This window comes from Simochromis diagramma, unplaced genomic scaffold (genome assembly GCF_900408965.1).
Source record: "Simochromis diagramma unplaced genomic scaffold, fSimDia1.1 OVJJ01000802.1, whole genome shotgun sequence".
Lineage (NCBI taxonomy): Eukaryota > Metazoa > Chordata > Actinopteri > Cichliformes > Cichlidae > Simochromis > Simochromis diagramma.
This window is the reverse complement of record NW_024387492.1, coordinates 12,270,227-12,282,652: the sequence shown is the minus strand read 5'-3', so window position 1 is coordinate 12,282,652 and position 12,426 is coordinate 12,270,227. Positions and strand designations below refer to the sequence as shown.

General features: G+C 42.6%; 1 protein-coding gene and 1 long non-coding RNA gene across 2 annotated transcripts; both read left to right on the top strand.

The window, feature by feature from the left end:
* Positions 1-2,340: 2,340 nt before the first annotated feature.
* LOC120725301 lies at positions 2,341-7,324 on the top strand. The gene is made up of 6 exons (XR_005694084.1): positions 2,341-2,869; positions 6,295-6,350; positions 6,677-6,776; positions 6,886-6,969; positions 7,086-7,141; positions 7,245-7,324. It is a non-coding gene; the product is annotated as an uncharacterized LOC120725301 (long non-coding RNA).
* A 195-nt stretch (positions 7,325-7,519) lies between these two features.
* On the top strand, positions 7,520-11,267 carry LOC120725300 (ubiquitin carboxyl-terminal hydrolase 37-like). Its single transcript, XM_040018104.1, has 14 exons — positions 7,520-7,606; positions 7,711-7,839; positions 7,945-8,094; positions 8,239-8,379; positions 8,503-8,568; positions 8,666-8,797; positions 8,890-9,013; positions 9,103-9,254; positions 9,360-9,459; positions 9,615-9,691; positions 9,865-9,973; positions 10,070-10,127; positions 10,304-10,461; positions 10,541-11,267. The coding sequence occupies exons 4-14, from the start codon at positions 8,333-8,335 to the stop codon at positions 10,556-10,558; spliced, it is 1,041 nt and encodes a 346-aa protein (XP_039874038.1). The 5' UTR covers positions 7,520-7,606; positions 7,711-7,839; positions 7,945-8,094; positions 8,239-8,332; the 3' UTR covers positions 10,559-11,267.
* The last annotated feature ends 1,159 nt before the right edge of the window (positions 11,268-12,426 follow it).

Genomic DNA, 12,426 nt, shown 5'->3' with positions numbered 1-12,426 from the left:
TGGGGCTCACGACTGTGCCGGCCGCGCCGGGTGCACCCGCCACGCATTCCGACTTCCGAACCAGCTTGGCCTGCACTGCTGGATTCGCGGGCGGCCACCTGAACTCGCACCTCCCCGTCGCTTGGCCGGGGCCTGGGGGCGCCAGCTGTCCGGACTGATTCCCTCTCCCACTGGCGGTGGGGGAGTAGGTTCGGCCGGATGGCTCCCCAGCCTCAATCAGGCGATGGGGGTATGTGGTGGGGCGTGGTCTGCGGTGCCGTGCAGGGAGGGCGGACGCACCTGCACGGCACCCTTAATCACGCCCGCCTAGTTAAAAACACGGGGACTCGGGGGTTTGGGGATTGTTGTGGTGAGATGTAAATAAAGATGGCTCCGAATGATACTCCGTGGTCCCGCCGTGCCTTATTCTCGCCACAAACATTTTAACAAGTTATTGTCTCCTGCTGCATGTTTCTTGTTTTGGCTGAACTTCATCAGCTCAAAAAACACACCGTGCTGTGGTTTACTGAAAGAACTCATGTACAGGACACACTGAAAGCAGGTTTACAACGTTTAATTAACAAAGTCAAGATCCGTTAACAACAGCTGAACGAAAGATTTACTTTTTCTCGTCGGTAAAATGGTCAGATGAGGTCCATGCCAATGTGCTCAAGTGGTACCTCCATTAAGGGTAGTAAGGGCATAAAGGCACTTTTGGAATGGCCAGCTGGTTCACCAGCTGACACCACTGGACGCACAACATCAGCGCACATCCAAACAGATTCTTGGCCAGTAAAATCGGTCAGTTTTTGGGCCCAGAGTCTTATCTTATTCCAGGTGACCAGCCATCGAGTTGTAACGAGCCACCTAAAAAAATCATTTCTCAGTGGCTCTTCTGCGACCAACAAGTAGATGTGTTCTTCCATTGTACAAGTGTCACGACACGCTCAACATGGTCTGTCGTTACAAAATGTGGAAATGTCAGGGCGCACTATTTGACTATCAGCTCTCATCATTTGATCAAAGGGCGAATTGCATAGTGCCATTATCTTCTGTGTAACGAATTGCTGGAACCGGCAAGCTGAACGCGGCCCAAACGCCACGTGTCCCTATTGGCTGTGTGTGCAGCCCTGCATACTGCCCTATTGAGCTACTAAACCCCAACCAATCAGTTTTGAGATTTACTCTATGCATTTCCCCCCGATCTTTCATTTCCACCAGTACTATGGGGTATTTGTGAATATCCAGGACTGACCCGGACAGGTCGCCAGCTGTCGCCAGGTCATTAGTGTCCAAGAGCGCAACCTCTGACTGAGTGCCTGTTTATGCAGTCTGACCACCTGTTGAAGGTAACGTGCTAACATGGCTAACGCTAGCATCACCGCACGTAGCCCCGTTATTTTAAGGTCATCTTAGCTTATGAAATTTTTACGTGGCAGCTGTACGAGCTAGCTACGTGATTTTGTAAGCTGCTGTGCTCTTCACAAATGAAGCTGGAAGCAGCTCAGACTATTAGAACCAGCACTGAGGCCTGTTACATTTATACAGTGTTAGAGCAATGGCTGCAGCCTACAGCCTTTGATTTTAAAGGCCTTAAATTCAGTGATATATACTGTAAATGATTTTCTCAGAGATCTTAAAGTAGTTAAATCACTGCTGATAGTCTGGTTGTTTATATTTTCACGTTTTTGTGTCTGTAGGGCTGTTTGATGATGATTTGGACTCCTCTGGGAGATGAGGACACACCCACATCTGTTCCATACTGCAGCCATTGATGGTGTGACAGATGCACACACTGGAAAACCAGCACCTGGACTTCATGCAGGAGAGATGGCCTCAGAGATGGACCAATCAGAGAGCTCCTTACATCCCACAGTGTGGCAAATTTGAATAGCTGCAGTATTTTAAAAATGAAGTTGTTAATCCAACAGCTAATCCAAAGGTTAATCCCTGAGCGAACAGGAATCAAAAATGGATTTTGAAATGCAATTTATTAAATTGGAATTCAAAAATGAATTTACAAATGGAGAATTTATTCTACAATTCAATATTTAAGCACAGAATTCTTTATTTCGATGCGCGTGGCTCTTGTGGTCCTCCATAGTTTTTAGCTTAGCTTCATCAGCTCCAAAAAGATATTATGTCATGGTTTGCTAAGAGGACTCGTGTACAGGACACACTGAAAGCAGGTTAACAATGTTTAACTAACAAAGTCAATATCAATTGAAAACAGCTGAAATAAACCAAAAATTTTTCTTTGAAGCAAAACTCAGAGAACTGTTAGTCAAAAGCAGGTAAGTAGCTGAGGTTTCTTTGATAATTTCACTGTAAGATATATAAAGTTTCTATGAATTTGGCTTTAATATCATCGATTTCCTCGGATACAGTACTGTACAAATGCTTTGAGCCAACCTGACTTTCTTTGTATTTTTTCTCCAATAGGCACACCTCATTGTAGGCTTTGTTGAGGTCCTTGTACTTGCCTTCTTTCATCAAAATTAGTTTTTGTTTACTAAGCCCTGTAACACCAGCATGAATTATTCAAACATAAAAAAGGCACTCAATTCCATACTTACCCTTATTCACAACAACTTGGCATAGAACTGACTGAAATTGTGTCTCTAGGGACTTTGTCTGTCTGTCTGTCTTTGCCCATCAGAGACCCATCATTTGTCATTTCTTTTCTTGTCATTTCTGCAGGGAAGGGGTGGTGCAGCAGGTTTGAGGGGCAATGCCAGTAAGGCTGGGACACGAGCTGCAGCCTCATCCAACCTCTTTTTTTTTTTTTTTTCCAGGTGCCCAGCCACCATTCAGTTTCATCATATCATCCCAAACAATAGCTGTAGAGTTGGATGGAGGATGAAGACAGCAGAGAGAGCAAAAGAAACAGGTAAGAGCGGACAGGTAGTCCGAGTTAGAGCAGGGCGATATGACCAAAAATATTTATCACGATATACATTTGAAGATTTGCGATAACGATATAACTGATGATATAATTGACGCAAGACAAAATACTTTACAACTCCACGACTTTATTAGTGCAAAAGAAACCCAATCAATGTATGTTCACTTAAACAAGCAGCTGTTTTTATGTGCATTAAAGCTATATAAAAATGTAACAGTGCAAATAAAATCGTTTCGAGGTCAGTAAACACAACCAGAATTCATACATAAGGCACACGGGATTATAAGGGGCACTGTCGATTTTTAGAAAATCAAAGGATTGATTTTAAGTGTGCCGTATTTTCCAAAAAACACGGTAATAACGACGGCCTGCTAGCATGCTCTACCAAAAATGTGCTTTGTTGTGTATCTGATGGACGAAAGCTAAACCAGTTCCACACCACTGAGGTTGCAGCATTCAGCGATCCGCTTTCGCCCTTCTCATTCTCCATCGCCAGCACGCTTTTTTCCACCATGTGCGTATGAAAACAAAGGTACTGCGCATGCGCGTTTTACCCATATTCTATCGCGATATTTCATTTTCTTATTGTTGCCCAACATTATACCAGTATTACTGTGAACGGTATGATATGGCCCAGCCCTAGCCAGAGTTAACAAAAACTTTTAAAGCCAGTGTAGCTTCTGTTTTGAACACATTTATTGATGATGATTTTACATAAATAAGCAGTGTATTATACTGTAATCAGATGTGGATTCTAGCTTTACTAGTAATTGTCACAAATACTGTTTATTTGCCGTATTTACAGATAGTGAAATAAAATGGAAAATAATTCTTTCATAATTGTATACTCAGCTTGGTCAAGACAATAACTCCAGAACAAGAGGCATAGGATTTTGAATTAATACCAATGGTGCATCTACTGATATTCAGTTTGAATATCAGTGACCTTGACCTCAAGGTTAAAGGTCAAGTTTTCCGAAAATCTTGTGAATGTTACAACTTGGTGACAGGAAGGAAGTCACCTAGTTTGCTCAAATTTGTACCATAGGTGCAATTACTAGTAGGCTGAAGGGTTGCGCTAAGGGGCCATCTGTAGAGATGTAGGGTCAACAACCTGTCTGAACGTGGACAAAACAAAAGAGATGATTGTTGACTTCAGGAGAGCACAGAGAGCTCACTTCCCACTTAACATCACTGGATCCTCTTTGGAGGTCGTCAAGAGCACCAAATTCCTTGATGTCCACCTGGCGGAGAACCTTTTCTGGTCCCTTAACCCCAGCTCCATAACTAAGGAGGCCCAACAGCATCTCTACTTCCTGCGGAAGCTGAGGAAAGCCCATCTCTCACCATCCATTCTCACCACCTTCTACAGAGGGACTATTGAGAGCGTCCTGAGCAGCTGCATCACTATCTAGTATGGTAACTGCACCGTATCAGATCGCAGTACCCTACAACTGATAGTGAGAGCAGCTGAGAAGATCATTGGAGCCCCTCTCCCCTCCATCATGGACACTTTAAGCACCCGCTCCATCCGCAAAGCCACCAGCATTATGGAGGACCTCACACACTCTTCACCCTGCTGCCTTCTGGAAGATGGTACCAGCAAGCCGTCAGACTCCTGAACACTGGACTGACACTGGACTGACACACACACACACACCTTCACACATCGCTACCAAGCACTTATCTGCAGTATCTCACACACACACACACATAGGGCTGAGCTATATCATACCGTTCACGGTAATACCGGTGTAATTTTGGGCAACGATAGGAAAATGAAATATCGTGATAGAATATGGGTAAAACGCGCATGCGCAGTGCCTATGTTTACATACGCACATGGCGGTGACGCAGAATGAGAAGAGCGAAAGTGGATCGTTGAATGAAACGGATGAACCAGAATTGGTTTGTAAAAATGCTGCAACTTCAGTGGTGTGGAACTGGTTTAGCTTTCGTCCATCAGACACAACAAAGCACTATTTTGGTAGAGCATGCTAGCAGGCCGTCGTTATTACCGTGTTTTTTGGAAAATACGGCACACTTAAAATCAATCCTTTGATCTTTTTGACTTTTGACAGTGCCCCTTATAATCCCGTGCGCCTTATGTATGAATTCTGGTTGTGTTTACTGACCTCGAAACGATTTTATGTGCTACACGGCGCTCGAAAATCTGTCAATCTTTTAGTGCGACTTTGCTAAGCTACGAACCCGCACCACTTGATGGATTGTTGGAGCATTACGGCTATATTAGGCAGGCGCCTCGCGGAGTGATACGTACTGTGCTTCAACATAATATTACTGTATTGTGTGTGTATAACCTCTTTTTAAGTTTAGTGGATATTATACATGGTTATGCTGAGGATATGTCGGCCAATTTCCACTGGAAATGCCTTTTGGTTAAACTGTCAGCAAGGAATTTGCATTGTTACATTTTTATATAACTTTAATGCACATAAAAACAGCTGCTTGTTTAAGTGAAAATACAGTGATGGGGTTTTTTGCACTAATAAAGTTGTGGAGTTGTAAAGTATTTTGTCTAGTGTCAATTATATCGTCAGTTATATCGTTATCGCAAATTTTCAAATGTATATCGTGATAAATATTTTTGGTCATATCGCCCTGCTCTACACACACACACACACACACACACACACACACACACACACACACACACACACACACACACACACACACACACACACCAATTTACTTTTGCACAATACTCAGCATTTTGCACATATCCATTGCACTGTCTTGTCTTGTTTATTTTTGCAATTTTTTGCACATGCACTGTACATTTCAAGCATGTACATTGGGGTTGCTTGGAGACGAGTACCACACAGTTCCAATGAGCATACATTCCAAAATATGCAAACTAGCCCCATACATTATGATGACATATGTTCAGGGTATGAACATTCTATGCTGAAAGCTTATAAATATGCAACTTTTGAACTTGTTTTCAGTTGAACTTTTGCATAGCACAGAAGATTTTCACTGTGATCAAATTAGGTTCAAAGATGTTCAAACGCTTTTTTCTCAGAAAGGTAAGTTTGAAGAGACTTGTAGCACATTTCTCTGTATATTTTCTTACAGTAAATAAGCATTTTGAAGCTTTTAATGGAGCTTCATAGATGATTTTTGTAAAAAACTGAATTTTGAACCAAATGAAGGATTTTGTATATCATACCATAAACTTTAAAACTCAAATTAAGGCATGAATAAATTGTTTTTAATTTATTTAAACATATTCATATCGGTCCACTTCATGAGTCGATAGCTCACTAAATTGATAAATAATCTAAAATAATACCAAATTTTCTAACTGGACACTTTTCATGTAGAGGCCTCCCTTGGAATGTTTGTTTTATGCCATTACTGATGTTGGTTTTCTTCTTTCTAAACAGAGATCAAAAAACCAAAACGTGGCAGAGAAGGAAATTCCTTCTACGTCTCAACAGAGGTAAAGAAATGTGTGACTCTTTAATCCAATGTTGCCGGAGATATTTATAGCAGTGGTTTAGTGTGAGCTGTTTTATTTCCCTTTTATTGTTATTTTTCTTCCGCCTTGTGTGTTTATATCGTTTTTACTACTTCTAGTTTTGTCTATTATTTATATCGATTCAGAGATTAGTTGAAAATATAGAGTGTAAATGTACAAAATACATGATTTTGTTCATTTTGGTATTTCATAACAGTTATTATTTTTTATTTGCAATATCCAGGATGCGCTCCTTGTTAAAAATTTCCACTTTGAAAAATAACATTTACACTTTTGTCCTCGATCAGCGTCCCAGATGCTTCTGTTGCTGCCACAACACCTAACCATGAAAATGGTATAAAGAAGAAGAAGAAAATAAAATGGAGACACTTCTTCTGCTGTTTCTCGGTTTGCTTTTACAGAAGACATATGAAATGCATATTTTCCTTAAAATGTATTTGTTAATTTTAAGTGACTTTTCTTTTTTAATAACATTATGTTTGTTCGTTCTCTACAGGAAACTGACAGCGATACAGAGGCAGAGACCCCCACTGTAAAGCCACAGAAAAAGTCCCGCTGGTCTATTTTCAAATTCTGGAAGGTATGTTTTATGGAAAGAGTCACTATCATCAAGCATTTATTCATCACAATGAAATGGGAGCAATTAAGAGCAATGAAGCACACAGCTATGTCCTGTCTTTTGGTTTCTTTCTACAGAGAAGAAGGCAGGTTGCTCCAGAAACAACAGGGGAACCTGATAAAAAGAGTGACAAGTAAGGGAAACTTTAATCTTCTCACTTTAAAGCAAAATTCTTTGGGATCCTTCTGGTTGCAGATTTGATACTTAATCTTCTATATATTTGTATATTTTTGCAGATTAAAGAACCTGCAGCAGGACTGTACACCTGCCGAGGCAGCACCACCAAAAGAAGACTGCCTAGAAACAAAAGGTCGAGACCTGGTTGCTTCAGAAACAACAGGGAACCTGATAAAAAGAGTGACAAGTAAGGGATACTTTAATCTTCTCACTTTAAAGAAAAATTCTTTTGGGATCCTTCTGGTTGCAGATTTGATACTTAATCTTCTATATATTTGTATATTTTTGCAGATTAAAGAACCTGCAGCAGGACTGTACACCTGCCGAGGCAAGCACCACCAAAAGAAGACTGCCTAGAAACAAAAGGCCAAGATCTGGTTGCTTCAGAAACAACAGGGGAACCTGATAAAAAGAGTGACAAGTAAGGGAAACTTTAATCTTCTCACTTTAAAGAAAAATTCTTTTGGGATCCTTCTGGTTGCAGATTTGATACTTAATCTTCTATATATTTGTATATTTTTGCAGATTAAAGAACCTGCAGCAGGACTGTACACCTGCCGAGGCAGCACCACCAAAAGAAGACTGCCTAGAAACAAAAGGTCGAGACCTGGTTGCTTCAGAAACAACAGGGGAACCTGATAAAAAGAGTGACAAGTAAGGGAAACTTTAATCTTCTCACTTTAAAGAAAAATTCTTTTGGGATCCTTCTGGTTGCAGATTTGATACTTAATCTTCTATATATTTGTATATTTTTTGCAGATTAAAGAACCTGCAGCAGGACTGTACACCTGCCGAGGCAGCACCATCAAAAGAAGACTGCCTAGAAACAAAAGGCCAAGAACTGGACGTCAAGCCTCCACTGAACAGTTCAGAGGACCTAGTACAGGTCATAACTACAGACAATCCCAGGTAAGTGCTTTTAATATTTTGGCCGATTGCTGATCAAAATAAGCATTAGATGGTTGAATGCTGTTCTCCAGAGAGATAATGTTTGTTTGTTGTCCTGTCGTGCTTGCTATGCATCCCTGACTCCTTTCTTCTTTCTGCATCCAGCAGCACCCATAAGGAATGTGGTGAAAGTTCCAACCAGGTTAGAAACACCACTGAACATAATGAGCCATCAGACCTGAGTTGGGACACTTTGATTATGGAGTTTCTGGCACAAGAGGATGTATTGGAGCAGGTGTTTGACATGTAAGAGAAAAACGTCCTCCAAAATGTTTAAACTTCAAAGCTCATGCATACATGCACATACACTGCTTAGCTTCTTGACATCTTTCCTAATTGTGTGTTTGTGTTTTTACCTTTTTGCAATAGTTTAGGGAAAAATGTGAAGGATAGAAAAAAAATGGAAAATAAAGTTCAGACTGTGGACCGCTTCGGGTGAGTACACGTGGTGCACGAGGAACAAAGCTCTCTTTGTCAAAGTGGAAATGAGTTATTTTACACTGATAGTGTAAACTTTGTGTATGTGTGGCAGGTTTCCAAACATTGTAAACAGCTGCTACATGAACTCCTGCCTGCAGAGCCTCCTCAACAATGAGGAGTTCATTAGAGACGTCAGCCGTCAGGAGACTTTGTGGAGAGCAGTCCCAGAAGCTCGGCTCTTAAGGTGCGCTACGTCAACCTTCTACTTTCTTCAGAAACCTGAAGAACAAAGATATCTAACACCAGAAATGTCTGTTTACCCTTTCCTTTTTACAGAAGGCTCATGAACATCAGGGACTGTCATGAATCAAGAGATTATGACCTTAAAAAACGCCGCCTAATATCTTTCAAGAAGGCATTCAGCAAACGGGTTCCTGAATACAAAGGCAGTGCACAGAAAGTGCGTCAGCTATTTGGACATTTTGTTTTTTGCTTTACCTTCTAATGTTTATGTTTATGTTCTAAATCTCCTCTGTGTTTTTCTTTCAGGACGCTCATGAATTCCTAACCATGTTCCTCAATGAGGTGAAAAGCCTCTCACCTCACCTGAAGAGGGAAGCAGCTCTCCTGGGCCAAAGTTATACCTGCCCAGTAGAAGGCCATCATGTTTTCAAAATGGAAAACATGAGGACATGCAAGAGGTAAGCCAGTCTTTCAGAAACACAGGGCTGATTGCAACATTTTCATATACCTCTTTTCCACCTACCTGATCGTTACTTTAACTACGTTACTCCTTAAATGTTTAGCTGCGGTCACCAGTCATCACAACAGGAGGAATTCACAAGCTTGTCCCTTGACCTGGTTCCAGAGGGGTCTGTTGAGGACATGTTAGGGACATACTTGAAGGTAAGATCACAAATTCCAGTAGAGATGTAGTATCACTGATCTTAACACACCTTTTGTGTGTGTGTGTGTGTGTGTGTGTGTGTGTATGTGTGTGTGTGCATATGTTGTGATTTTTTTTCTAACATAAATCCTGTTTTCTCTGTGCTGTTGTTTAGGAACAAAAAATCGAATTTACCTGTGACTGTGGAGGGACGACCTCGGAAGTGAAGCCGTCTTTTGATACACTGCCAAGGTGAGTAAGGTCACATCAGAATTGATCGACTGACCTGATTTCCAAACTGTGGCGCACTAAACATCAGAGTTTTTAAGAAAACACTTGAGCAGTCATTTTCTCCCATCTTCGGTTTGTGTTTGACACTCATTCTTCTTATTTTGTACCTTGGTTTTTCTTTTCTTTTCTGCCAGAGTTCTCATCTTTCACCTGAAGAGGTTTGGCTTTACACAAACCTACAAGCTTCAGAAGGTGAATGACCCCGTCAGGCTGCAGAGGGACTTGGTGGTGTCATCCAAACAGGTAAAAACAGACTGCAGAACATCTCAGAGAATCAGCTTAATTATCGTACTGATGTGAGACTTTATGAAACTGATCTTTGGATTTGTTCCTTCTCAGGGTGATGGCCGTTATGAACTCATAAGCATCATTAGTCACTATGGAGGCACAGAATCAGGTAAAACAACTGACTTGTTACAAACAGAAAATGATTTAACAGAACTTGCTACTTTTGAGTGAAGGACTCACACACAAAAGCTTTTGATGTTTTAAGAAGCACTAAGTCCAAACCACTGTTTGCTTGAATCAGTTGACTTTTAGAAGTTGGATTCATTTGTCTTAATGTGATCTCAGGACACTACATCTGTCATTCTGTGCATCCTGAGGAGATCCCACAGTCTACATCAGATCATTGGCTCACCTATAATGATGCACGGGTGCTCCACACAACTGGATCGGCAGTTTTTGAGGAACAGCAGCAGTCTGCCTACATCCTGTTTTACAAGAGAAACGTAAGAAGACACAGCAGCTGAGAGAATTTTGAAATGTCCTATTACCTTGTTAATCATTTTTCTCTTCATTCTAAAACAGGATGTGGAAGCAAGTTAGAGCCATCATCGTGCTGAGAAGGAACAACCGTCGTCTCAGACCGCTGGTAAGTATTGCCCTTAGGAGGAAGGGTCCACCCAGAGAGCCTGGTTCCTCCCAAGATTTCTTCCTCCAGGAGGGAGTTTTTTCTTGCCACCGTCGCCCCACATTCACCGGTCATTCACTAGTAGTGCACCACTACTATAGATAGTCAGGACCGGTGTTTGGCTTGCTCTCTGGGAACAACAAATAAATTAATAATAAAATAAAATAAAGATATTATTAATTTATTTATTTATTTTTTATTAAAATTAACGTAACAACAAAAACAAAAATAACTAATAAAAACTAATTAACTAAGTATTCAACTGTGTTTTGTGAAATTTGTAATGAGTCTCAGTTAAGTTGATGTCACAGAAGTTTCTGAATCAACCATTTAGATTGTTCAACAAACAGATTTACTCAGGTAAAGATGGTAAGCTGGAGCACTGGTACCCTTCTAGTTCAGTTTAAGTTTTTAGACAAATATTCCCTCATTCAGTTGCAGTTTCTGCTTACATTATACATTATTTAGCTGCAAATGTTTAGCTGCAAGTAGCAAAGTCCAAAAGTGACAACATTTCCACTGCACTCTCTCCAGAAATGGCATATAGAACTTTTGATCAAATTAGACATTTATCCTTGAAAAATCCATGAAAATCTTTAATTGTACCTTTTATAACATTGTGGTGGGGCGTGGTCTGCGGTGCCGTGCAGAGAGGGCGTACGCACCTGCACGGCATCCTTAATCACGCCCGCCTAGTTAAAAACACGGGGACTCGGGGGTTTGGGGATTGTTGTGGTGAGATGTAAATAAAGATGGCTCCGAATGATACTCCGTGGTCCCGCCGTGCCTTATTCTCGCCACATTGGTGCCGAAACCCAGGAGGCAGCACGGCGGGTCCGTATCGGAGCCAGGGAATGGAGGAGCTGGCCCAGATGGTGGCCGAAATGGCGGCCGCCCAGCGGGAGCAGGCGGCGGCGGAGGGAGTAGTAGTGACGGAGGAGTCGCGCGATGGGCTGCTCCAGCGGGGAGCGACGGCGGTGACGGATGGACCGCGCAAGGAGCTGGAGGTCCCCGTGCCAGGGGAGCCTGCTCGAGTGGAACTGGCGAGCGAGGCGTACGCCACGCTTGAGATCGCCGTGCTCACCAGATCGGCCTCACCACCACCAGAGGCCAGTACACGCCACACCTCTGCCCAGCCACCTGTGAGCTGGGGCTCACGACTGTGCCGGCCGCGCCGGGTGCACCCGCCACGCATCCGACTTCCGAACCAGCTTGGCCTGCACTGCTGGATTCGCGGGCGGCCACCTGAACTCGCACCTCCCCGTCGCTTGGCCGGGGCCTGGGGGCGCCAGCTGTCCGGACTGATTCCCTCTCCCACTGGCGGTGGGGGAGTAGGTTCGGCCGGATGGCTCCCCAGCCTCAATCAGGCGATGGGGGTATGTGGTGGGGCGTGGTCTGCGGTGCCGTGCAGGGAGGGCGGACGCACCTGCACGGCACCCTTAATCACGCCCGCCTAGTTAAAAACACGGGGACTCGGGGGTTTGGGGATTGTTGTGGTGAGATGTAAATAAAGATGGCTCCGAATGATACTCCGTGGTCCCGCCGTGCCTTATTCTCGCCACAAACATTTTAACAAGTTATTGTCTCCTGCTGCATGTTTCTTGTTTTGGCTGAACTTCATCAGCTCAAAAAACACACCGTGCTGTGGTTTACTGAAAGAACTCATGTACAGGACACACTGAAAGCAGGTTTACAACGTTTAATTAACAAAGTCAAGATCCGTTAACAACAGCTGAACGAAAGATTTACTTTTTCTCGTCGGTAAAATGGTCAGATGAGGTCC

Bases quoted from the DNA above. Each gene is read 5' to 3' on its own strand.
- LOC120725300 (XM_040018104.1), top strand. From the start codon at position 8,333: ATGGAGTTTCTGGCACAAGAGGATGTATTGGAGCAGGTGTTTGACAT. The intron at 9,014-9,102 runs GTGCGTCAGCTA...TTTTTCTTTCAG, and splicing joins ACAAAGGCAGTGCACAGAAA to GACGCTCATGAATTCCTAAC. The intron at 10,128-10,303 runs GTAAAACAACTG...ATGTGATCTCAG, and splicing joins CTATGGAGGCACAGAATCAG to GACACTACATCTGTCATTCT.